Below are 25,355 nucleotides of genomic sequence, written 5' to 3'. Positions count from 1 at the left end.
ATTAACTATATATTCGTAAAGTGTCTTGATAACTGTATGGTGAATTACTATATTCTTTTATAAAATTATCTTATGCTAATTTACTATTCTGTATAAATTTTATCCTCATTAGGATTATGGACTATTGATCATAGGATCAGTATCATATTTATTGGATTAAACAAAAATTAGTACTCACTGAAAGTAGTATCCTAAGTCATATTTCAGTTTTCTTTTCCTCCTCTCCCTTTTTTCCTTTCTTTCTTCCTCCCTTTATGTCCTTTCTCCCTCCTTTACTATCATCCTTTTTCCTTTCAAACCATGCTACTGATTTGTCTCTGAATTGGCAATCAACAGCTTCAAAGCAAGTCTGGGTCTTGAAGGTTTCTTTAGGGGTGATGTCACATTTCAAAATTACTTAAACTCTAATTAATGTTTCCCAAAGTATTTTATAATCCATTTTTTACTCATCTGGGGAACCTAGTGACATGGAGATACTAGTCCCAGGTTCACTGACTCTAAATCAGAGGTTCATTGAGTTATCTCAGAGGATAACTCCTTTCAGGCCCCAAATGGATAAACTGACCAATGTAAATTCATGACTTTTAGTTGGCATCAATATTCATAATTCTTCTAGCAGATGTCAACAGGGCACTGATTACATTTGTGCTCAGACGACAAGTTGTTTATAAAGTTGAATTTTTTGAGGTACAACTTCACAAATATTAAACGTGTGTTCATAGAAATCTGGAAATGTTCATATTTCTATTACTGTGTAATCTTTTTATGAAAAGGAAGGTTATTTTATATTTTTGTAGAAAAAAATCCAAAAAGCTCACTACTAGATATAAAGGAAGTTCCACAGACTTTTGATTAATTGTGCTTTGGGTAATTTATCACCTGCGAGACAAAGAGAATAACAATTGGAATGAAAGGCCCAAAATCCAATATCTAATTCTCATAAATTGCCACAGTTACCTAAGGAGTATGATATGGGGAATCAATATGGTAGAAACAGGAAATTTAGAATGAAGAATCTCTGAGGGTTTAGAATAGAAATAGCATGGCTTAGGACACTTCTAAAAGGTTCTAATTTACTTATAACCTTCATATGGGAAGACAATGGTATATGGAGTCAAACAGCCTGAGTTTACTAATTGCCAATTAAAGGACCAGTACAAGTCCCTTAAATTATTGAAGTCAGTTTTCTCATTTCTAAAATTTGATATAAAAATATCAGCACTGCCTCTGTACCTGCTGATGTGGTTCTGAAGGTCTAAATGTGGAGGCACATTCTAAACAGCCTAACTTCCCTGTGTCCTGTGCCCTTTAGGAAGGAGTTACAGTAAGGTTCAGGACTGATTCTGTGCATGTCAAATTCAGACCTGGAAACCTCAAATCTTCTATCTCTTCTCCTGCCTGTGGTCCTGAATGGAATGTGATCTTACTTTTCCCAGAATCCCTGTAGCACTTTTTATCCTAAGAGCTTAACACATTTCCTTATGTGTACGCAGACTTGCCTTCTATTCCATAAATGAGTTTATGGGAAAGACTCATCTGAAGATCCTTCTAAAATGCAGATGTTGATCCCAGACCCACTGAATCTGAATCCGAGGCCATGAGACACATTGGATAAGACTACAGACAACAGAGCCATATTAACAGAGTTGAATCCTACTTATACTTATTAGCAGTGTGACCTTGGCTGAGTCACTTAATCTCTCTGTGACTGAGTATTTAACAGTAATATAGTAAGGAAGAGGAAATGAGTTAATACATAGAAAGATCTAGAATGATGCCTGGTATTTTGTAAACACTACCTAAACATAGGCTCACCTAATCTTTTCATTCTTCCCCACTTAGAGAACATTGTCACAGATTGTAGAGTAACAGAATTTCTGAGATCTTCATCTAGTATAAGGAGACAAGTAGGTGATAGGTGTGTTGCCATTTCTCTGTCTGTGCCAGTCTTCCCAGTCTGCACAGAGTCCGGTGCCACTACCAGTGGGTTGGAATTACCATCTGAGAAAACACACAGTTGCCATTCATGGTGTGTGAGGTGACATGAACTGCTTCTCAAAAGCATGATAATCTAAGAGATGGTGGTATATCTTAATTCTTTTTTAAATTTCCAGTTCTCCCTCCTCAACCAGAAAACATCAAGATCTCCAACATCACAGATTCCTCGGCTGTGGTTTCTTGGACAATACTGGATGGCTATTCTATTTCTTCCATTATCATCCGTTACAAGGTTCAGGGAAAGAATGAAGACCAGCACATCGATGTGAAGATCAAGAATGCCACCATCACTCAGTATCAGCTCAAGGGTCTGGAGCCTGAAACGGCATACCAGGTGGACATCTTTGCTGAGAACAACATTGGGTCAAGCAATCCGTCCTTTTCCCATGAGCTGATGACCCTCCCAGAGTCTCAAGGTTGGTAGAGTAGATCCTAATAGGTTTTATTATCTCTACATAGGTCCTTAAGATCAAAGTGCACAAGTGAAGGACCCCTGTCAGTCCATATTCTATTACACCTTGAAACAGATTAGCCTAGTGCTGTACCCAATCTGACATTCTAAGAATACTCTGAGGAAAAAGAATTTTGATTCTATGGTGAAAGAAAAGTGAGGAACCTGCTTATGGAAGACAGGCTGATTTGGCCACCTCAGTAGGATCCAAGAACTGCCTTCCATTCTTTTTCAAAATGAATTCTCCTTTTGGCTTGGATAATACTATGCTATTCTGAGTTTTCTTCTACTCTTCTAATCCAGGTTATTAGATCTTCATGTCTACTTCCAACCTTACCCCACCTCGGGGAGGGTAAGCTCTTCAAGATTGGGAGAGATCCTCCCAGAATGCCCAGCACACTGTGCCACTGCTTGTGATTGTTGAATGTCATCACATGAAGCAGTGCCCCCATGTGGACCAGCCTGCCACTGAGGGTCTCCTCCAAGTCTGCACATGGCACCTCCTAGCCCTCTGCAGCGTACAATGTGTATAAGGGAGCTAGATAGTAAGATTTCAGAAGGAAAGGTGATTTTTACAAATTTATAATTTGGATTAGTCTGTTTTTACAGAAAGTCTTGTAGCACTAAAAATTTCCTGGTTCTCTTGAAGGTTTGTTTAGGGCTTAAGATATAAAAAGAACCTGTGTTTTCATTTCTGATTCTGGAACAATTTTGAAATGTCCAAGGAATGGCGCATCTGCCAATTGCAGAGAATTATAGTTTTCAGATCACATTCTTAATAAATGTCTCATTTTTATAATTACTATGTTTTGGTAAAATGTCTATTGGTACTAAACCCAAGCTATACATAAAGTACAAAGAAAAAATATTTAAAAACAAGACCACAACAAAAAATATCTTCACCTTTCTAGATGTCTTTTCAGGCACAGTACATAGAAATAGAGGAAGATGAGCACAGAGAAATACTTCAATTGGGATCATGATCTATGTGTTGTTATTAATAAAATATATTGAGTTAATTGCATTTAAATTTAAATAAAGGAAATAAGTAGAAGGATTAGATCAGTCTTTAATAGCTTATTTTGACCTGAACCTTAAATTAATTTTTTTCCCCTTCTATCTTATCCCTCTCTCCCTTCTACCATCTTTCCCTCCTTTCCACCCTTGTATATCATCCAGTGTTCTCTCTCAGGTCTTTAAAACAAGGAAAGAGGAAAACTAAACAACTTATACACTCAGCTCTTAGCATCACAGAACATTAAAGCATCCTGGGTGGGGAGATTGAGGCACTCTCTTGAGATCGTCCATCTGGTCAGTCATTCTCACTATTATTCAATATTGTTCATCTACTTGTGACCCTGTTTGGAATTAAAAGTTGAACAAATAGATAATGATTAGCATATTGCTATTTTAGAAGCACACTTTAAATAAAAGGTAACAACCTGGTGAGTCAGACTTATCTTCACTAAATTCCAGAAAATAAATGAGCTGCCCAAGGTCACAGTAGTTCAGTGGCAGGACTAGGGCTTGCTGCACTCCTATTACATGGTGTCTTCTCCCACAGACAGTCTTGGCCCATCTGTCTACCTAACTGACCCATCTGCTTCACTTCTCTTCCCCTGCACAGCCCCAACAGACTTGGGTGGAGGGAAGATGCTGCTGATAGCCATCCTTGGCTCCGCTGGAATGACCTGCCTGACGGTGCTGTTGGCCTTTCTGATCATGTTGCAGCTGAAGAAGGCAAATGTTCAGAGGAGAATGGCCCAAGCCTTCCAAAACGTGGTAGTGTCTTGTCTTCTTCTTAGCTAATAAGTGCAATTCCACATGTAGACAGGACCTTCACTTTAACGATGTGGAATAGGAGACCTTACTTGCAAAGTAAACAATTCCCATAGGCAAGTCTCATGTTCTCTTTGGCTTCCATTATCAAGTGGATATAGGTAGCATGACTATTTCCTGTTCAAACCAGAATAATTTTGAGAGTAAAGAGGGCACTCTTAATTATGCAGGAAGCTGGGCCTGAAACAGAGCTGCTCTCCATTCCTTCCCCAAATGAGAGGTATGGTTGTCCTAGTGATAAGTTACTTGAGGGAACAATTTTGCAGTAGGATGAATTGAACATTCTGGGTAAGGAAGGACATGAGAGTAACCAGACTTTACTCAGTGTGACAGAAAATGATGTACTGTCCTAGACAGGTCTCCCCACATGTTCCTATTCTTAGTTCCCATTCCCTCTTCTAACATATCCCTCAATCCCATCATCCCTCACATTTATAAGAATCATACATGTATGCGTGCCTCCCATTCCTGTGAACACTCAGCCTGCACTTGGTTTGTAGCGCCTGGTGCTGTCTTGTTATTTATCTAGGAATTTTGACCTATAGCAAAGGTCTGCAAGGTCACGCTTTACCAACAGCCATTCCATGTGAGTCTTTTATTTATTTATTGGTATATTAAAACCTAGACATTTCTCTAGTTTATAATTTCAAGCTGAGTAAAATTACTTGGTGTACCTGACTTTATCAATTCTGTACATAAAACAAGTATAATGCCATGTTTGAAATGAGGCATTCCTTTATGAGCCAGAGTCCCCAAGGTTCCCCGCCATGGAGGTCAGGGGAACTGCACTGTCTGACTCCATGCCAGAGCTGACTCAACTCTGGCTGTCACTGGAAAGAAAAGACCAAGGGGGTTGGAGTTCTAGAGCTTGTCATGATATCATTTGTCAGGAGCCATTTAGATTCAAGAGAATAAGAGACACTATGCTGGGTTTTGCTGTAACCATTATCTATCCTGGGGCTTAAGAGATTCTAAACTTTTGGATAAGAGAGAATGGGAGTGCCAAGAATAGACCAGGACTAAGATGATGCTAGGAGGGCTCCTATATTCAGTGCCTGTTCCATATTGGATTCCCAGGTTATTTTCCACACCAGAACTGAACGCTCATGGCAGAGTAGAAAATTCAAGTGTGACCAAATTGGGAATGATCAACCCATGGCATGCATAGCTATTCTGTTCTTTCTTGGCTTTTGAGGGCATGGCTAATTGACATGCTTTTCCACTGAGGCCCAGGCTTAAACCCACATAGTGGCTTCTTCAGAGTGGCCTGTGAGATGAAACCAGTTTCCACTTCCATTCTAGAATTAGATATACTGTTTCTTTTTTCACATGGTGTGGGTACAAATCAGAAGGCATTCACCTTAGAATAATACAAAAACAATTTTAAAAAATTATTTTTCCAGCGGGAAGAACCAGCTGTGCAGTTCAACTCAGGAACTCTGGCCCTGAACAGGAAGGCCAAAAACAACCCAGATCCCACAATTTATCCAGTGCTTGACTGGAATGACATCAAATTTCAAGACGTGATTGGGGAGGGCAACTTTGGCCAAGTCCTTAAGGCGCGCATCAAGAAGGATGGGTTACGGATGGACGCTGCCATCAAGAGAATGAAAGGTCAGTGGTTACACAGATAGTCAGCATTTCAGCAGGGTGGGGAGACAACTTGATTTCCTGTTGAAGTTTTTCCGCTATGCCCTTACATATTTTTGAACCAAAAATTGGCCTGTCAGCTGTGCCTGCAGTGTGCAGCTGAAGATGATGCTTCCTTTGAGATGCAGCCTGTGATAGCATCAGGAGGCAGATGTGAAGGTGGGAGTCATTCAACACCAGTGTCATGATTCCTGGGAATTTGGAAACACTGATTCTCTGTCATATTCTGCTAACTTTTGGGGCACGTCATTATTTATCATAATGGATTGGTTTCAAAATTGAGCATGCATCAGAATCACCTGGAAGGTTTATTTAAAATCACTCTGATGGGCCAATTGAAGTGGCACATGGCTATCATTTTAGCAACTCAGGAGAGAAGGGCAGGAGGATCCCAAGTTCAAGTCTAGCCTTAGCAACTTAGCAACACCCTATCTCAAAATAAAAAATAAAAAAGGTTGAAGATGCAGCTCAGTAGTAACGTGCCCCTGGGTTCAATCCCAACTACTGCAAAAACAAAGAAAAATACAAACAAAACAAAACAAAACCCCCCAAAATTGTTGGGCTGCATCTGGGGCAGGGACAGAGAATTTGGATCTCATAATTCCTAAATGATGCTGATCCTATTTGGAGACTATACTTTTTAAAAAAATTTCTTACGTAAATGACAATAGTGGAGTGCATTACATGTGGAAACTATATTTTTTTTTAATAACAATCTCCATGGGGTTTCTGTACCAAAATGTCTGGAGACATTGTTAGAAATGCATCCACTTGACCTTCTGATACCCAATTCATTCAAGTTTTTTGAATGAATATGAGACTCTGTTCTAAACAGGTTTACTCAGTAGTTCTTACAGCAAGGCATGGTGGTGCATGCTTGTAATCTCAGTGACTCAGGAGGCTGAAGCAGGAGGATTGCAAGGTGGAAGCCAATCTGGGAAACTGTGTCAAAGTAAAAAACAAAAAGGGTTGGGGATGCAGCTCAGAGGTAGAGAGGGCCCCTGGATTCAATCTCCAGTAACCACCCCTTCACCTCCACCAAGTTCTTCTGCATACTCAAGTGTAAAAAGCACTGATCTAAAGCCATAAGAACTAAATCCTTTCTAACAGCATCCATCTCAAGACTGTTTGTACCTACCTGTTTAATAAGATGCGATAATAAGTATTGAGGAAGCAGAATGTCTGGCTTACTGGCAGCATAGCTGCCTTCTGTGTGAAGTGGCAGTTTCTGCAGGACTTAACTGTGGAGCTTCCTATTGATTTTACAGCCTGTGTGTCCAAAAAATGGTCCCTTAGAGCAGAAAATGTGATTAACTGTGGTGTTGTGCAGTTCTACCTTGGGGACTCTCTAAGGTCACTGATGGCTTTCCTTCTTTTAGATTGCAATATAGAACCCAAGATGAGAATTAATTTTAAGGCTTCTTAAATTATCTGCTTTCTGCATTGTTAAGAAGACCACATCAAGAAACAAAACATTACCTATGCTTAGAGATAGTAATGTATTTCTTATAAAAATACAAACACACCAAAAAAAAAAAAAACCCCCTTAATAGCCAGAAATTTTTCTTCTGTTACTTTAGTCATGGAGAATTTGTGTAAATGGTGAGAGGAGATAGGGTGCAGAATCTCATGAAGTCAGTTTGTACTGGGATATGACCCAAGCCTGATTTTTCCATCTTATATCCATATGAAGAGGTAAAATAGCTTAATGAGGCAGCAGGAGCAATGCATCCAAGGGTGGTTACTGAAGCAAGAGCAAAATTTTCCTAAGACATTGACTCTCTGGGCCAGAGCCACGGTGAGGCTCCTGTGGCTGTGAACAGGGCACTGGACTTGAAATTTACTGTCAGTTTTATAGGTACCACTAGCCCATCTAAAACATCACTGCAGTTTCTCAGCACATTCAACCATACAGAGAGCCACCTGCAGTCTCCCCCTCCCCTACCATGTAATTTTTCCAAAATCAGTAATAATAGCACCCTGTTCTACACTCAAGTCTGATGGGTCAGTTCATACACCAACCATGCTGGTGGTTTTCACTCTGGTCAACGTGTGTTGATGAGACAGGGCAAAAAGAATAGGAAAAAAAAAATGCAACCCAGTTTCGTGACTACAGGAATGCCTATAAAATGTCATTGGGATTTGATTTGTTTAGCAAGATTGGTTTGTTAAAAAGTTAAAATTATTAAAGTAAGGGAAGTACATTATTGGTGATGTTTCACCAAAAATTTGGTTCTCTTCCTTAGCTTTTTGTTTCTAGATAGCAGATTTAGCTGGAAGAGCTGAAATCTAAACATTGGGTCAGCTCCACCTCTACTGAGTTATTTCATTGAGTATTTGAGAGTTAATCAAGAAAACTTTATAGAGTGGTGGTTCTTATTCAATTTTGTCCCCTGGGTGCCATTTGGCAATGCCTTGTCCCCTGGGTGCCATTTGGCAATGCCATTTGGCAATGCCTTTTTGGTTGGGCTACTGGGATCTAGTGGGTGGAGGTCGGGTTGCTGATAAACATCCTGCAATGCACAGGACAGCCCCTAATGGCAGAAAATTGTCAGCCCCCAGCAATGCTGAGGCTGAGAAGCCCTACTTTAGAGCATCTCTTTGTGGGTACAGTTTTCCAGACCTGATGGTGACCGAGCGCACCTGAAGGTCCTGGGGAGCAAGAGGAGACAGTTACATCTGAAAAGGTTCAGTGAAGAAGGATCACAACCCTTGACTTCCTTCCCAGAATATGCCTCCAAAGATGACCACAGGGACTTTGCGGGAGAACTGGAAGTGCTTTGTAAACTTGGACATCATCCAAACATCATCAATCTCTTGGGAGCATGTGAACATCGAGGTAAGGTGCTTTTTTCTTATTTTTCCTGCCAGGCTATTTTTTCTTTTTTGTAAATAGGCACATTCCACACTGAAACTAAGAAAAATAATAATCTTAAGAAGGTTACCTATTAAGTTGCAGTTTCAATTGAATTCTAGTCCCATTAATGGATTGAGCCATGGTTTGCCATCTTTTTTTTTAATTGTGAAGCTTTATTGAGAAAATTTAAAAAGTCAAATTTTTCAATACAACAACAACATGTAGGACTTCAGCTTGTCTTCTTTTTGACTTATGATTGTACATCATCTGTTTCCAGAAATTTAGCACTCTTTAGATGAGGTGGAATCTTCTCTTTCACATCAGGGGTCATCTCTACCCTCACCCACAGTCCTTTTCCAGGCAACCAACATCAAGTTCAAGTTCTTCTTCAATTTCAACCACAACTATTTCTTCTTCTTTTCCTTCTCCTTCTGGTCTAGCTTCAATATCCTGGCTCTTAAAATGGTGGTGGTTCCTCTTCAGATATATATATATATATATATATATATATATATATATATATTTAATCATTGTGCTTTAGAACAATCACAGGTTTAATTGGACTGGAAGATTCTTGACAATCCAGATTCTTGACCATCTCCTCTTCCTATGGATCTGGATCTTACTTGTGCACCCAGTTCACACTGAAACTAGAAATTGTACACTGAAGACTGTCCAGGTTGCTAGGTGATAATAGACAGTCGGACACAAGGTCAGCAATGGAATATATGTGGTGGTTATAGCTGAAATACAAAGACTGTGGAGTTAACTGCATTTGCCAATCCCAATTCTAGGCTGGTTTGCCATCTTTTGTGGGGAGGTGCTGAGGCTGGATCATTTGGCCTCTGCAGTGGTCTATTACTGCCCAAAGTTATCCACAGCTCCTACCAGCCCCATCCTCACAAACCTAGGGGTGTTCTCAAATGCTATTATTACTAGGAGAGAGTGGGGTGCCACCCCTCACCATCTGAAAGAGTGCCATGCACAGGTTCTTCTTGTCTGTCTTTTCATTGTTCCTAGAACCAAGAAAATTAGTAATCTGAATGTTAACACCATGAATCCCAATAATGTACTGTAATATGAAAACATTGATGATACTTAGATTAAATAATGATAATAATAATAATGATAATAAGCAGCTTATATATGATATTCTTTGTATCCAAAGGGTGTTCATGTACAATTAGATTGGAGCTTTACAACTAGTCTGCATAACACTTACTTTCAAACTTACATTGTGGACTCAAATATTTATTGAGTACTTGCTATTGTGATGTGTGATGAGCTATGGATGAGTAGATTACAATAAAAATCTGAGTTCACCCCTGCATGCTGCATAGGTTTGTAATTCTGAATTTATGCTTAAACTGATTTCCTCATGGAAAAGTTTACTTCCACAGAAAAGCTCCATGCAGTGATTTATAAACTTGACAACCTCTTGTTGGCTTTGCGGCACAAACACCAACAATAGAAAAGTGACTACTTCTATTTCCTCAATTTATTAAACTAAAAATATTAGTACTTTCAACAGTATATCATTTTATGATCCAATAAGGGTGTAATTCTGGAAGCCAGATCATGTCCCTTAGTTACATAATGAAGTAATAACATTTATTTTTGAGTGACTTCCTGAAAACTATAATCAGTGGGATTGCAGTGAGTTAAAAAGAAAATCACATCAACAACTGAGAAAAAAATGTGTCTTAAAATTTTGCTCTATCATCACATTAGCACATAATTCTTTGGCTCCTAAAATTTATAATTCACTAAAGATGTGAGAAAGCATATTCATACCAGAATTTAATTCTATCTTTCCTGATAATACAACAGAATTCAAATTTAGAAGATTTCTTTTTTTTTGTCAGAATTTTGATTTCTTAGAATATTTTTGAAGTTCAAATTCATTTGACATTTAAAATTGTTTATCAAAATAAAACCTCCTTATAAAAAAAATACACCAGCAAAATTGCTTTAGATTTCACTGGCTCTAAAGAGCAAAAATTTTATCAAAGCAAAAAAAGGGGGGGTGATGGGAAACCCTTAGAATTAAAATTTAGATTATGGACCATAATTTTTTCTAGGAACTATTGTTTTATTTTTCCTAGTTGGGTTTTCTGGTTTCTTTATGCAACATACAAATTTTGAAACAATATTCTGCTGGCCAGTGGCCTAAATCAGCAAAATGGTGACTTAAGGTTTTGAATGAGTAGAAGGCAGGGGAGAATGCGGTGGATCCTTCCACTGTGTGTATCTAATCGTTTTTAATAACCTCAAGAAAAGCTAGAGACAGGCTAGAATAACATATCTGACACATAGTAAGTTCTTTACGAATAATTAAAGGTGACTTGAAGAGAGTGTTCTTGATGTGGAAGAGGATGCTTTGAGTTCATTCTACTCATATTCCCTAGTGGTGAAAGCACTTCTGGAAGGTCACATTAGTTCACCTTGGTAGGAATGGAGAGGAGAGTCTGGGAGAGGAATGCCTTGAGTTCTGGCTGCCCGCTTAGAGTACTGTAGGAGGAAGCCACTTATAGTCCCTCATGTCCCCAGCATTAGTAGCTTCGTAGCACTGGATATTTTCTTTTGTGTTTTTGTTTGTTCAACCCTTTATTTTACATTTGTTCCAATTAGTTATACGTGACAGTAGAATGCATTTTGACACATCATACATAAATGGAGTATAAGTTCTCATTCTTCTGGTTGTTCATGATGTAGAATCACACCAGTCATGTGGTCATATATGCACACAGGGTAATAATAATGTCTGATTCATTCTATTATCCTATGTACTATCTACTATCCTCCTGACCCCCTTACCCCCTCCCCTCTGCCTAATCCAAAGTAACTCTATTCTCTCTAGCCGCCCCCCTCCCATCCCCCATGTGAATTAGCATCCACCTATCAGAGGAAACATTCGGCCTTTGGTGTTTGGGGATGGCTGATTTCGCTGAGCAAGACATTCTCAAGCTCTATCCTTTTGGGGGGAAAATGCCATCGTGTTTCTATTAGACAGAAGGGAGTTTGTAATCAGTTGCCAAGGCCCATAGTACATCTCCCAAATTTCACAACTGTTCAGCTGATGATGCAGCAATGCCCTGGTCCTTTCCCCACAGGCTACTTGTACCTGGCCATCGAGTATGCCCCCCACGGAAACCTCCTGGATTTTCTGCGAAAGAGCCGCGTGCTGGAGACAGACCCTGCATTCGCCATTGCCAACAGCACCGCTTCCACTCTGTCCTCCCAGCAGCTGCTTCATTTTGCTGCAGACGTGGCCCGGGGCATGGACTACTTGAGCCAAAAGCAGGTTTGCCCTGAGGACCCTGCTCTGGGCATCTTTCCTCTGGAGTCAGGGCTTTCGTGTTTTGCATGATTTTTCTGTCAACCTTTCAATTCCTTCTTACAGTCTCCCTAGTTTTATTTTGTTAATATCCCATCTGTTAGTATACAATTCAATGCCCAATATTGACAGTTATTTATCTAGTACATTTCATAATATGTATTTGGTGAGAAGCCTTAAATCTTAGTTTGGTTTGCCTCTAAATAATGCACAGTAGCAAAGGCGCTGCTACATTGTAACTAGAACATTTAATGACCTGTACTTTTTTTTTTTTTTTTTCTGAAATGCTTCTCCCAGGATGTGATAGGGTCATTTGGCACAAAATACTATCTGAGACTTTTGGAGAGGTACTTTAAGGGAACTGGATTCTGGTGACTTTTTAAAAAAACTCTTTTCATATTATTATTTCTTCTCTGTTTCCTAAACTGGTTCCCAGGGCTTCGTGTTAACATAAGTTAGTGGAAAAGCAAGTATTATGCTGAAAATACATGCTTTTTGTTTGTTTCAGTTTATCCACAGAGATCTGGCTGCCAGGAACATTTTAGTAGGTGAAAACTACGTAGCCAAAATAGCAGATTTTGGATTGTCCCGAGGTCAAGAAGTATATGTGAAAAAGACGATGGTGAGTTCAGGATAGACGCTGATAACCAACATACTTCAAGGGCCCTCCTTCACTTAAGGGACTTCTCTTAGAACTCCAGTTCTCTGTGGTGACTGAAATAGAACTGTATCTTGGCACATGTTGCCTGGCCCAGCAAGCATTCTCTCAAGTTTTGGTTCCTAAGATGATATGGTCTCCATATGGTCAATGATGGACACACTGTCTCACGTGACTATGTAATTGAACATTCAGACCTTGTGATTCAGGCAGAGTGTCTTGTCTGTATTCAGTCTAGGCCCTTCGATGTCTTTGTCTCAAATCTCTAAGAGCTCCGATAATGTCTTCATGAACAGCAAACATCTCAGAGAAACAAAAAATAACTTCTCCCAAATCAAGGAAATATATTTAATGGGTTCCTAAATCATAAAGAGACCTTGTAGGAAATTTGTAATTTTTTTGTGTGTGTGGTACTGGAGATTGAACCCAGGGGTGCTCTACCACTGAGCTACATTCCAACCCTTTTTATTCTTTATGGCTGTCCCTTTTCTAGGTCAGAGAAATTACTTAGGCTCAGTTTCCCTGGTATTGCTCCAGTTGTCAAGTGAAACCGAAGGTCTTTTTGCTTGGTAGGCACCAAATTGCCTCTTAGCCAGGCTTGGGTCCTTCATTTATCCTCAAATCCAGGTTTCCTTTTTTCTTAATGTATTTATTTTAGGTACTGACAAGATAAACAAGAAACAATACTCGAGGCATTTTTTTTAAAGGAAGGCACTCATAATTCACTACCTTGACAGCTTTTTATTTTGGGGTTATTCTTTCCACAGAAAGCTAGTGAACATAGTCATTTTGGATCTTTTTTTGATGAGGGCTTGAAATGGGGCCCTGCTGGCCCTGTCCACGGCCCTGCAGTCTTATCACCAGCACTTTCAGAAGCCACAGACACCCCCCTGAGGGCTGACTTCCAGACAATCCTTTCTTCCCAGGGCTATGCAGACTGACTCACTCAATGCAAGTGTTCCTCTGTAAAGAAAGCAGGCCCCATCACTCGTCCACCTAGTCTAGCCCTCCCAACTCCTATCTCCTACACAGAATCCCTTGCTGCTTCACTCTGGGGTTATGGCATCCCAAACGAGGGAATGGAGGGGTTTATACAAGTCCAGTGATGGTTGCTCTGTAGACTATATGTTTGGATGCTCTCAGATTCCTAAGACTAACCCTTGTTTGCTTGGAGTTTCATAAAGGACAAGGATGTCTTGGAGAGCTTAGAGATGCTCAGAGGGGCAGAGCACTGATCAGGGCCAAACTCTATCTCATAAGAGAAGAGTATTGTGTTCAGTGGCAGCATGGGACTGGGCAAGGGGAAAAAAGAAGGGAAAAGAAAGGAGAAAAGAATAGAGAGGTATAAGCTTTTTGCAAGGATGGTGCAATGCAGCAAGGCACCACCAGGGGGCAGAGTGACTATCCTCTCTTATCCAATTTTTTAAATTATTATTTTTTATTTGTATATGACAGCTGAATGCATTACAATTCTTATTACAAATACAGAACTTTTTTTCATATATCTGGTTGTATACAAAGTATATGCACACCAATTCGTGTTTTCATACATGTACTTTGGATAATGTTCATCATATTCCACCATCATTTCTAACCCCATGCATGCCCCGCTTCCCTTCCCTTCTCAGAGACCCTCTGCCCTATCCAGAGTTCATCTTTTCCTCCAGTGCTCCCCCTTCCTGCCCCACCATGAATCAGCCTCCTTATATCAGAGAAAATATTCGGCATTTGGTTTCTTGGTATTGGCTAACTTCACTTAGCATTATCTTCTCTAACTCCATCCATTTACCTGAAAATGCCATGATTTTATTTATTCTCCTTTATTGCTGAGTAATATTCCATTGTGTATATATGCCACATTTTTTATCCATTCATAAACAATCAACAAATATATGAAAAAATGTTCATCATCACTAGCAATTAGAGAAATGCAAATCAAAACCACTCTAAGATTTCATCTCACTCCAGTCAGAATGGCAGCTATTATGAAGACAAACAACAATTAGTGTTGGGGAAGATGTGGGTAAAAAGTCATACACTGCTGGTGGGACTGCAAATTGGTGCAGCCAATATGGAAAGCAGTATGGAGATTTCTTGGAAAATTGGGAATGGAACCACCATTTGACCCAGCCATCCCTCTCCTTGGTCTATACCCAAAGGACTTAAAAACAGCTTACTACAGGGACACAGCCACATCAATGTTTATAACAGCACAATTCACAATAGCCAAACTCTGGCCCATTTTTTAAATTGGGGTTCCAATTTTCACTGCACCTTGGAATTATCTGAGGAGCTTTAAAAAAGTACAGATGCTGAGTCCTACCATCTAGATACTTCTGATTCCAGTGGTCCTGCATTATTTGGGGCTTTTGTTAAATCCTCCTAGAGGATTCTACTATTAGAAGTGTTGCTGCAAACTCCTGTACTAAGTGATTTAAAATTTTACCATCATTAATGTTTCCATACCCTCGTCACTGATTTATTTAGTACCATGATGTTTCATGCTTTATGCTAGGTTTGGGGGTAACATATATTAGAGACAGACTCCACTTTCGAAGAGCTCACAAAATCACACATGCCATGGGGGCCCAGAGAAGTGCACTGAACCAAGACTGAGAGCAGTCAGAGAGGGCTTCCTGTAGGAGGTCAAAACCCGAGTTTAACAGTAAATATCGAGTAGATACTGGATATGAAAATGAGTCAGATGAGCTGGAGGTACACTACATACAAAAAGTATAGAGTCAAAGGAGAGCCCAAGAGACCTTTAGAACAAAGCTGGAGAGTACTGCTGAAACAGGAGCAGGGTTACATTTTCAGGCTGGAGGAGGAAGCAGGGAGAAGATCTTGAGGGTCCCTGAATTCCAGCTAAGCATTTGGGATCTTGGGACAGGGATATTAAGAAATTTTAAGGAAAAGAACCATGTGGTTAGAGTTGCTGTTTAAATGTCCTGTGTGGAGGACAGACTATTAGAGTGAGGTCAGTTAGGCACGGAGGTCAGTGAACAAGCGGCTGTGATGAGGTGGTGGATGATGGTGGCCTGAATCAAGGTGGTAACTATAGGGACAGATCCAACAGGAGTAAAAAGAAAACCAAAAAGTGCACGTGGAACTTGATAACCAGGAGGTTAGAAGAGGTTAGAAAGCCAGCAGGCTGGAAGTAAGTGAGTCCTAAGACACAGTCAGAGTGGGCTTCACCTTCCATCCTTAGCCACGTCAGGGAAGAGAGCTGGAGTAACAGGTGGGAGACAGGGTGAGGTGGATGCAGAGTGAATGAGGGTGTGAGTGTGAAACATTAAAGGTGTAGATGTAGGAAAGGACACTTTTATGTTTGAATATAAAAGTACAGAAGTACCTTTTGGGATTTATAATCATAAATGTATGCTTCCGAAAATTGCCACTCCACACGGAACTGGGAGAAGACGGCACATTGAGGAACCATCCTTGGGATGGGAGTGGGGTGACTGCGTGGATGAGTGGCCTGGGAGCTGCCTGCTGGGCAGTGCTGAGAAACATGCTCTAGTACTCCTGGATTTGCCCTGCCACCGGCTAATGTAGCTGAAGTGCAGCTGATAAAATTTGGACAAAGCTCTGGAAGTGAGAGATGATCTGTCCATGGCAAATCATATGATTCCCGGGGTGGGTAGATGGGAAAAGAGCTACAAATCATATAGAATTTGAGGAAATGGGGGGAAAAAGTCTGAAACCAAGCTTCACAATGTCTAGTGCACATCTCATTTTGCCTATGGGGATTCAATGAGCAAAAAAAAAAAAAAAAAATGGGAGCAACCTGGAGTGAGGGCCAGGCACCCAAAGGGTGAGTGTGTGTCTTTGTCTCATTTCCAAACACAATGTAAATTGCACTGGCTAGACATTATCTCAACCTCTGTTGATACATATGTATCCTGTTCCCTGAGACCTGAAATGCTCTTTCCTCCTCATATATTGGATGATGCCTATATCTCTTAAAGAACAGGGCTCAGGTGTCTCCTTCTCAGGAAAATGCAATCCTTCATGGCCTCCAAGCACATTTGGTCTTCCACCCCACCCCAGTGTTCCCTTTACCCTTTCCCACATTCCAATTCTCAGTTTCTACACCTGTTGCCTCTTCAAGTCACTGGATGGTCTTGAAAACCACAAGGTAAATGGTCAAATGTGTGTCAATGTGCATATCCACAAATTCATGTACAGTTGTTACAGGGGCCCTCTGAGGTAAGTGAAGCACTATCTGCACATTTTTGAATTTGAAAATATGCTTGTGGCTGGGATATTCATAAAGCAAAGATTCCTGAGTCTGTCGTGCCTTAGGTCTGCTGAGCACCACACAGGGTTCCCTGTGGGCCTTGAGTAAGACACAGGCCTCTGAAGGGTCCCTAACCTGTCTGAGTGACCTCTCCTTTTCTTCTCTACAGGGAAGGCTCCCAGTGCGCTGGATGGCAATCGAGTCCCTAAATTACAGTGTGTACACAACCAACAGTGATGTGTGAGTAATCTTCTTATTGCTAAGGGATTTTCCCCCCAAGAAAAAATCAACATCTAACAGGCTTAAAAGAGAAGCAGGAATATCCTATACTTCTGTGGAGGAAATATAGAATAAATGAAGCCACAGAACAGTTTCCAGAGTGTAAAATCACTGACGGCAGGTTTGGGGTCTCCTTTGCTTCAAATTGTGTCCTTGTGATCTCTAGAGGAAGGGCATATGATCCTGCCTCTGACGCCCCTTCCTGGACCTAGCTCTGAGGACACAGCCCAGAATAGTTGCTGGTGAGCACAGTAGGGCCATGTCTGCCTGCAGTGACAAGTCTTAGGCTGGCAGTGGTCAAAAGGATTGGGTTTGAGACTGGACCATCTTGTCTTGCACCCCATTTTCAGAAGAAAAAGCTGAGGCCCAGAGGGTGACTTGTTTCAGGGGTTTTGCTTATGCCTACGTTGAGGACTGGCAGCTACTGTATCCTCACTTGCAAGGTCCCTTTTATATATTATCTCTGCATAATTCTGAAGCAGGATTGGTCTCCCCACTTTCATAAAAATATGCTAAGATATTCTGACCTGCACAACTACAGAGACAGAGTTCTCTCGCTGCTGGTCAGCTAACTCTGGAAAGTATACCTCTTGCGCCTTGAAGAAGTGAGCAAAGACATGGCCACATTTCCCAGGAGCTGAGGTGGTCTTTATCCTTTCCTCAGAGAGCAATTGGCTCCTTTAAAAAAATCCTTTCTATCAGTTGGGTACAACAATTAGCAATAGTTGTGAACTAATGGCAAAAATAAATAAACAAATAAATTAAATGAAATATTCCTTTACCAGCCCTCAGTTGTGTTTGCACGAGGGGCCTTTGAGATAAAGGACTGGGTTTCACTTGGTCAATTCGCCCCGTGTGCTGAGTCTTGGGTGACTGCTTTCCATCTCTGTTGTAGATCTGCCCCCTCAGCATTGTAATATATATTTTTTCTCCTCCAGCCACACAGTAATGCAGTTTCTAGACAATCTGCAATAAAAAAGGGTAAAAATCTATATTTCATAGTTGTATAGAATAAAACTTTAGTTAAAATATTTCAAATACACACACACACACACACACACACACACACACACACACACACTAAGAGGCTACCAAATGTTCAGTAGTTTGGCCTGGGTCATAGGAGTATTAGGTGGCAGAGAGGGGATTTGACTCAGACCCAACTGGCTTATAATTTTCCTCGTTTTTCACAGTACTACTTTGCATTTCCTACTTAAAGTAATTTAAAGGTTTTGGCAAAGTGAGCCTATTCCCCTGTTATACCCTTCCATTGGCCTACAAGGAGCCCACACTGTGTGCAGGGCCACATTCCAGGAAGCAGACATTTTACATTTCCCTGTCTGAGAAAAGGTGGATCACCCTGACCTTTGGGGCCAGAAAGTGGAGTGGCCAACCTATTTGCTGATTAAAGGTTTTGCATTCTTCCCTCCTGCAGATGGTCCTATGGTGTGTTGCTATGGGAGATTGTCAGCTTAGGTGAGTATGTTTCCCTACCAGGTGATACTGGGCAAAGGGAGGGGACCCTCCAGCACTGTCTCCTAATAATTCCACAGGGCACTGTTTGCGTGTGGTGCTAGGATGTAACTGGGAAATACAACCTTACAGGTTTCCACAAAGTATAGTTATTCTCATGCTTCTCTTTTTGAAAGCCATACACCTAACATATGGAATACTATTGACATAGTAGCCAGGAACTTCATAGGTTGTTTCTGCTTGTGCAAGGGTATCAGAACTGTTTACTTCCTCAATTTTATACTTACATGTTCAAGAAAACTAAGGCATTACACAGAAAAAATAATAAGAACTATTGTGATTTCCCCCCTTATTTTTGTATCCCAAGTTTTTCTATATTAATCTTATAATTAAAAATGTACAATAGCTATTATTGATAAAATAGGAATTGCATAACTACTGACTTTTCCAGTTAGAAAAATCTTGTGGGCACAGCAGCTGTTCTGCATATAGGCAGACTTAGGGAAGAAAAATAGCTCAGTCAGTAATAGGGCCTCCCCTGAAGGAATGATCGCATCTCCGTGCACTCTTGCCTTGCAAGTCCAGCCTGGTGCAGAGCAGGTGCTCACCTCGCTGATAGCCTGTCTCCCTCCTCACCTCTTGGCTTTGGGTCAGGATGTACTGCCTGCTGTGCCTGAGGGACTCAAAGCTATACCACTTTATCTTTCAGGTGGTACCCCCTACTGTGGAATGACTTGTGCAGAACTCTATGAGAAGCTGCCCCAGGGTTACAGGCTGGAGAAGCCCCTGAACTGTGATGACGAGGTGTAAGTCAGGCCTCACCCTGAGGGCTGCTCTATCTCAACCTTCCTCCTGTGCAGCTTGGACAGGTCCACCCTAATGAAAAACTCACTGATACCTACACACCCATCAACACACACTGCATAGAGACCCCAGAGAGCTGAAGAAAATGAGTACTTCTATATTAAGACCTTTACATAATGGAGAGGCAGGAGTAGTTTTCCAAGCATAGAAATCTAGGAGGATTTTAAGGTATGAATCTTGCCAAGACTGAAATGAGGAAGGACAACATCTGAAATAAATGCATAGAATTTTTTAATGTTGCATGGAAATTTCAGAGGCTCTAAGTTGAACAAGTAATTTATTGTCCAGACTATGCCACTTTGTGAGAATGAAAACTATTAATAGTAGCATACATGTAGGCCATAGAGGCAAACCTGGATGTACTTGTACCATTAGTAGACGAAGTTCCTCAGATATCACTTTGTGAGAGTCATTCCATAGAAGATTAACTCCCATCATTAAGAAATGTGTTACAAAAAAAAGAAATGTGTTACAGTAAAATCATTCTATTATCTGTAACTGACTGATAATTGATAGCCTTTTGTGTACCTAAGATTTCCTCAAGGCATTTGTTCAGTATGTGGGGTCTTGGCCCACTCCTAGACATCCTGCTTCTGTACGTCTAGGGCAGGTCCCAGAGAGCTGCATAACACAAGAGGTTCTGACCACAGAGAGCATATCTACTAGTGTCTTGCAAGAAATAAATGATACAAGAGGAAGGGAGCTCTGTGGTCAGGCAAGCTGAGAAAGCTTCACGTTAAGCCTGGTATCAGTTCAGGCTGATATAGCAAAGTACCATAAACTGCATGGTTTATAAGCCGAAACATATTTCTTACCATTCTGAAGGCTGGGATCCAAGACCAAGGTGCCAGCGGATTTGGTGTCTGGTGTCTCTGAACTGTTTCCTGGTTCTGAGATGACTGCCCAACATTCAGTCCATCACACCTGATTAAACAGGTCTTTATTATTGTGATAGACATTTATTTAAAGTAATATACATGCAGACCAAATGATTTTTAAATTGTGTGCTTCAGACTTAACCAATTTTGTAAAAATATTATGAGGACTGTTGTGTCCACGGATTTCAACCACACGATTACTTCTTTTTCCAGTCTTCTTTCCTGAATGACCTCTTTGATATTATCCTCTTCCTATTTTTGTTCCCTGCTCTTTAGGCAAGATCTGATGCCTCATGGTCTGGTCCAGTGCTCTCTTGATGCAAAACACCCTGTCATTATAAAGGTCCTCAGGAAGCCTTCTATGGCTTCTTTTACATTGCATCATCTTGCATGAACCCCAGCTCATTAAATCCTGTAGCATTATAATACCATTTGTGAATACCATCCAGCCACCATCCTGATGCTACCACAGCAGGCCTGCTTGCCATTCTGACCCTGGAGCCTTTTGTTTTTAATGACAGGGCTCCTGAGAGTCTTGCCTCTAAGAGGAAGATGCCAGGGTAGCATTTTACAAGAGACACTCCCATTCTGAGAGGTAGTATTCTAAGAGAAATGCTGCTCCACCCAGAGAACAGTTCATTCTGGATGATCAGAACAGTGGAAACCAAGATCCTGCAGGAAGAGCACTCAGGGTGGAGAAGAAGGGATGTGGATAGAGAGCCAGGAAGCTTAGTGGAAACTTCCAGGTGCTGTGCTCTCATCTTCTGCTAATTCTCTTTCCTCTCTTCCTGCCCCACACTAAGACACACCCAGGACTGAAGCACAGAGTTAACCCTTAAACTTCTTGTTCTCAAAGGTATGATCTAATGAGACAATGCTGGCGGGAGAAGCCCTACGAGAGGCCTTCATTTGCCCAGATATTGGTGTCCTTAAACAGAATGTTAGAAGAACGAAAGGTGAGTGGGCACTTTGAAGCAGGAACTCTTTAACTGGAGTTCCTGAAACACCGAGGGCGACTCATCAAAAATCACTGATACGATTTTAACAAGTTCTTAGATAATACAGGGATATAAAGGATGTGCCCCCCAATTCCAAGGAAGTTACAATTAGAGGGAAATAAATTTGTGTACAAGATAAAGTCATATTCAGGCTAGAACAACACACAGAATTACCCTATTGGAGCTAGAAAGAATCTTGGGCCTATATGCTGACCCTTTAATTTTGTAGGCGAAAAAACACACTCAGGTAAAAGTAACTTGCTGAAGGACACTCAACAAGTAGATAACCAAGTCTAGACTACAGGTTACTACATGGAGGGTCAGGAATCCTATCAATATTTTTAAAAGGTAGTTGTCTGTTGAGCCCCAGATTGATACAGCTAAGTAAATCTAGATGAAGGAAACAGATTTTGGCTTCACCAAAGCCCCAGTGGTAATTTAACCAGTAATATGAGTAAGATCACTCCTGGGACACATGAACAGAGCAAGAAGCCCCAGAGAACTTATTTCAGGGGGAGCATTGAGAGATCATGAGAAAGAGAAGCTCAAAGACTAAGGACAGGAAGCATATGACATCCACTTTCAGGAAAACAGTCAAATACAATAGAGATTGAGGATAGGAAAGTGTCCCTAAAGATCTAGTATGTGAATTGAAACAAGCAAAGAAAACTAGGGTATCATCGTAACTGCCCCTGCAGAGGCAGAGCTGAGGCTGCCTGTGTCTGAACCATTCTTGCTCTTCCAGACCTACGTGAACACCACACTTTATGAGAAGTTTACCTATGCAGGCATCGACTGCTCTGCTGAGGAAGCAGCCTAGGACAGAACATCTTCACCTGCGTGTCCTGTGTTCCCCTTCACTGGCATGAGAGATCCTTGATGCAAGCTAAGAAGATAAGCAAGCCTCTGCCAAGAGATGTGATATAGGAGTGTGTACATATATTGCTGTACGTCTGGGACCTTCAACCCCAAACCCCCAAGTGGATCTGTAGTATACTCTTGACTCCAGTAGGACTGTATATACTGTTTTAAGTAAGAATGTGCTGAAGTCTGAGTGCCTGTGGTTATGCAATAATATATTTTTCTAAAAACATGGACTTCATAGGAAGGTATGAGACTACAATTACTGTAATACATAATTTGTTTATTGTCCTAGATATTTTTTGATATTTGCCTTTATAATTGAATGCTATAAAATATTTAGCTGTGTAGAAGCAAAATATGGTTAATAAACCTAGCAGTTACCCTGAGAGCACAGATAAGAAAAGCGAGGACGATGTATGAATTCTAACAGGATATGGGTTAATATTAAAGAATATCTGTTACATTCAAATGATGTGGAAGATCTTTCTATCAATTTCACCCCTTACCTGAAGAAGCCAGTCTAGTTTCATTTGATCATATGACAGCTTTGTCTTCTGTTTCTACAGCCCCTAAGTCAGCATTCTGAACTGACACCTAAAAAATTTCTTAGACACCTAAGAACCTTCAGAAAAGTATAAACAAGGTTAATAGATGAATTAGTGGGATTTACCTTTTGGTTTCTCTGGCAATATTGACTTGTGTATTCCAATAAATAAAATAGCCAGGAGAGAGATTTGGGAGATGTGTGATATGTATCATATTGAATTAACATTCCTACATGTATTTCACATTGTAAAAAGTTTGTTTAGATCAGTTGTGAGTTTACCATTAAGCTGTAAAAACATGTTGCACCGAGATCATATAAGTGAATAAATGTCTTGCCTATCCATGGTTTGTCCAGGATTATGTCTCCTAGGCATTGCCAAATCTTTGTTCTATTTTAAGAAAATTTTCTTTAATTATTAACTTCTGTCAGTAACAAACATGTAGAGTGGCTGCTGCTGAATATACGCTATCAGACAACAAAATCCAAAGCTCACAAAGTCGGAAAGGTCTCCTAGAAGCCTTCTATCTAGTTCATTTTCTTGTCTCAGGGCAGCATATCTTTGGTATTTCCAATGTGAACCCAGGGCTTAGAATTTTTTGTGTTACAATGTTCAATAGCAGTTCAACATGCTACATAAAGTTTGAGATTCTAGCCTTCCTAAACAATCTCATGTATTCAGAAATAAGGAAACTGAATTTATCCCAAGTGCTCTTTTTTCACAGTAGCATATTAAAGAGGAGATACAGAGCAAGAGCAAGCTGCCAGCCTATCATAATGAACTAAATGGAAACTCAAATGAAGAGCCATTGAAATATCCAGTCACATGAGCAAGATGGGACAGAAGAAGATATCAACCTTCATCCTCCCACAGAAGAATACATATAGAAAGCTATTCACAAATCAAAAATAGACAGGCTGGACTCAAGGACCCACTAAGGAATATGCAGCCACAAAACAGGGCAAAAACTGAGAGGATCCACAAAGAGGGCATTATTGGCAATATTGGCGTTTCAAGATGCCAAAGAGACAGGTGCAAAGAAAGGTAGAGGCTACTGATACCAACCACGATGGGTGGGAACCACTTTGGTCCCCAGCAACCTGCTTGGCAGAAAACACTGGCATCTCTTGCCACTGAGATAACCAACAGCTCTTTCTGCTGAGGGATCTCAGAGATGCACAGCTGCACACCCAACTCTCTCTCCAACGTCAAGCAGCGGTTGCTCTTGAGAGGAGTTGCAGGTGCTCTATAGGCCCACACTGGGCCTGTCCACATCTCAGACAGCATAGCAAACTAATTCAGACTCCAGGCCCTAAAGTTAAGCCCTCATATATGCCTCTCCTGTCACCAGCTCAGCTACCATAGAGAATAGGCCCTATCCTGATCCCAGAGCCACTTGAACAGGCACATGCCTATGTGCTCTTCTGTGCCTCCCCAGCTTACTTCACAAGCACCCTTACCTCAAAAACAATGTGGCAGTGGGAATGCCTGCGGCCCAGGTACCAGCGCTATTAACCCTCAGACCCCAGAGCTATAGTCCCTCCAAATGTTTCTCTGCTCAGACTTCAGCTCCATGGCTATTCCATGGGCCCTACTCATCAGATCCCAGTACCACTGCAAAATAGTGCACAAGCCAGACCTTGTGCCAAGAGGGATCTTCTAAACCACAACCTCACTAGAAGAAGAAAAAAATCAGCAGGATCTCAGCAACCATTCAAATATAGCTAGTCCAACCCAAAAGCCAATATTTAAACTTTATTTTAGTAGCCACATGTGACTAGTATCTACTTTACTGGACAATATAGTGCCAGGTTCCCTGTTGAATGAAAAAAAACAGCTTCAACAGGAGAATCTTTATTATAACCATATAAACATGGAATCCTAGAGAGAGTATGACAATGATATCTGCTTTGTAAGCTAGAAGCAGCATGTTATTTCCAGAAAGTTCTAAGATTGAAATGGTAACACTGTCCTTCTACCATTAATAAGTAACCCCACACGTTTGCTTTCTAAATATATTATAGGGAATAAAACCCTAATTATAAATGTTTTGTTATTAGATGACTACTCACATGATGTTTGACATGTACAAAGCATGGCCCCATATTTTTAGCATCTGTTTCTTGCATTCATTGTGAAGTTGTCATTAATCCCATAATTGGCAGCTTAGAGCACCTGGGAGACTTACTCAGTGGTCACAGCTGGTAAATGGTGAGGCACCCTTGGTCTTGTGGTTTCCAATTCTGTTTCCTTCTTCACTTTTTACTATTAATTTTTATATGAAGGAAGGAAGATCTCTACCAAGATTTCTCTGTTTCTATAATCAATGATGTTTTTTAAAGTATTTAAAGATTTATGCCAATTTGGGAATATAACAAATATCATAACCTTTTTCACTCATATAATCTCATTAATTTTATAATT

At 40.6% G+C, this 25,355-nt stretch overlaps 1 protein-coding gene across 2 annotated transcripts in view; it reads left to right on the top strand.

Moving 5' to 3' along the window:
• Positions 1–23,273, top strand: part of TEK (TEK receptor tyrosine kinase) — a 112,631-nt gene extending 89,358 nt beyond the window's left edge. Inside the window, exons 13-23 of one of the 2 annotated variants that reach the window (XM_081282064.1) lie at positions 2,115–2,414; positions 4,077–4,231; positions 5,692–5,902; positions 8,667–8,777; positions 11,909–12,099; positions 12,641–12,754; positions 17,200–17,270; positions 18,745–18,785; positions 19,492–19,588; positions 21,381–21,480; positions 22,268–23,273. In XM_081282064.1, coding sequence (XP_081138190.1) covers positions 2,115–2,414; positions 4,077–4,231; positions 5,692–5,902; positions 8,667–8,777; positions 11,909–12,099; positions 12,641–12,754; positions 17,200–17,270; positions 18,745–18,785; positions 19,492–19,588; positions 21,381–21,480; positions 22,268–22,342 — 1,466 coding nt within the window. In that variant the 3' untranslated portion in view covers positions 22,343–23,273. The remainder of the gene's footprint in view (positions 1–2,114; positions 2,415–4,076; positions 4,232–5,691; positions 5,903–8,666; positions 8,778–11,908; positions 12,100–12,640; positions 12,755–17,199; positions 17,271–18,744; positions 18,786–19,491; positions 19,589–21,380; positions 21,481–22,267) is intronic. The other variant, XM_081282065.1, reaches the window with a different exon arrangement.
• The last annotated feature ends 2,082 nt before the right edge of the window (positions 23,274–25,355 follow it).

Source organism: Spermophilus citellus (genome assembly GCF_964194105.1).
Source record: "Spermophilus citellus genome assembly, chromosome: 2".
Lineage (NCBI taxonomy): Eukaryota > Metazoa > Chordata > Mammalia > Rodentia > Sciuridae > Spermophilus > Spermophilus citellus.
This window is presented reverse-complemented; position numbering and strand designations above follow the sequence as displayed.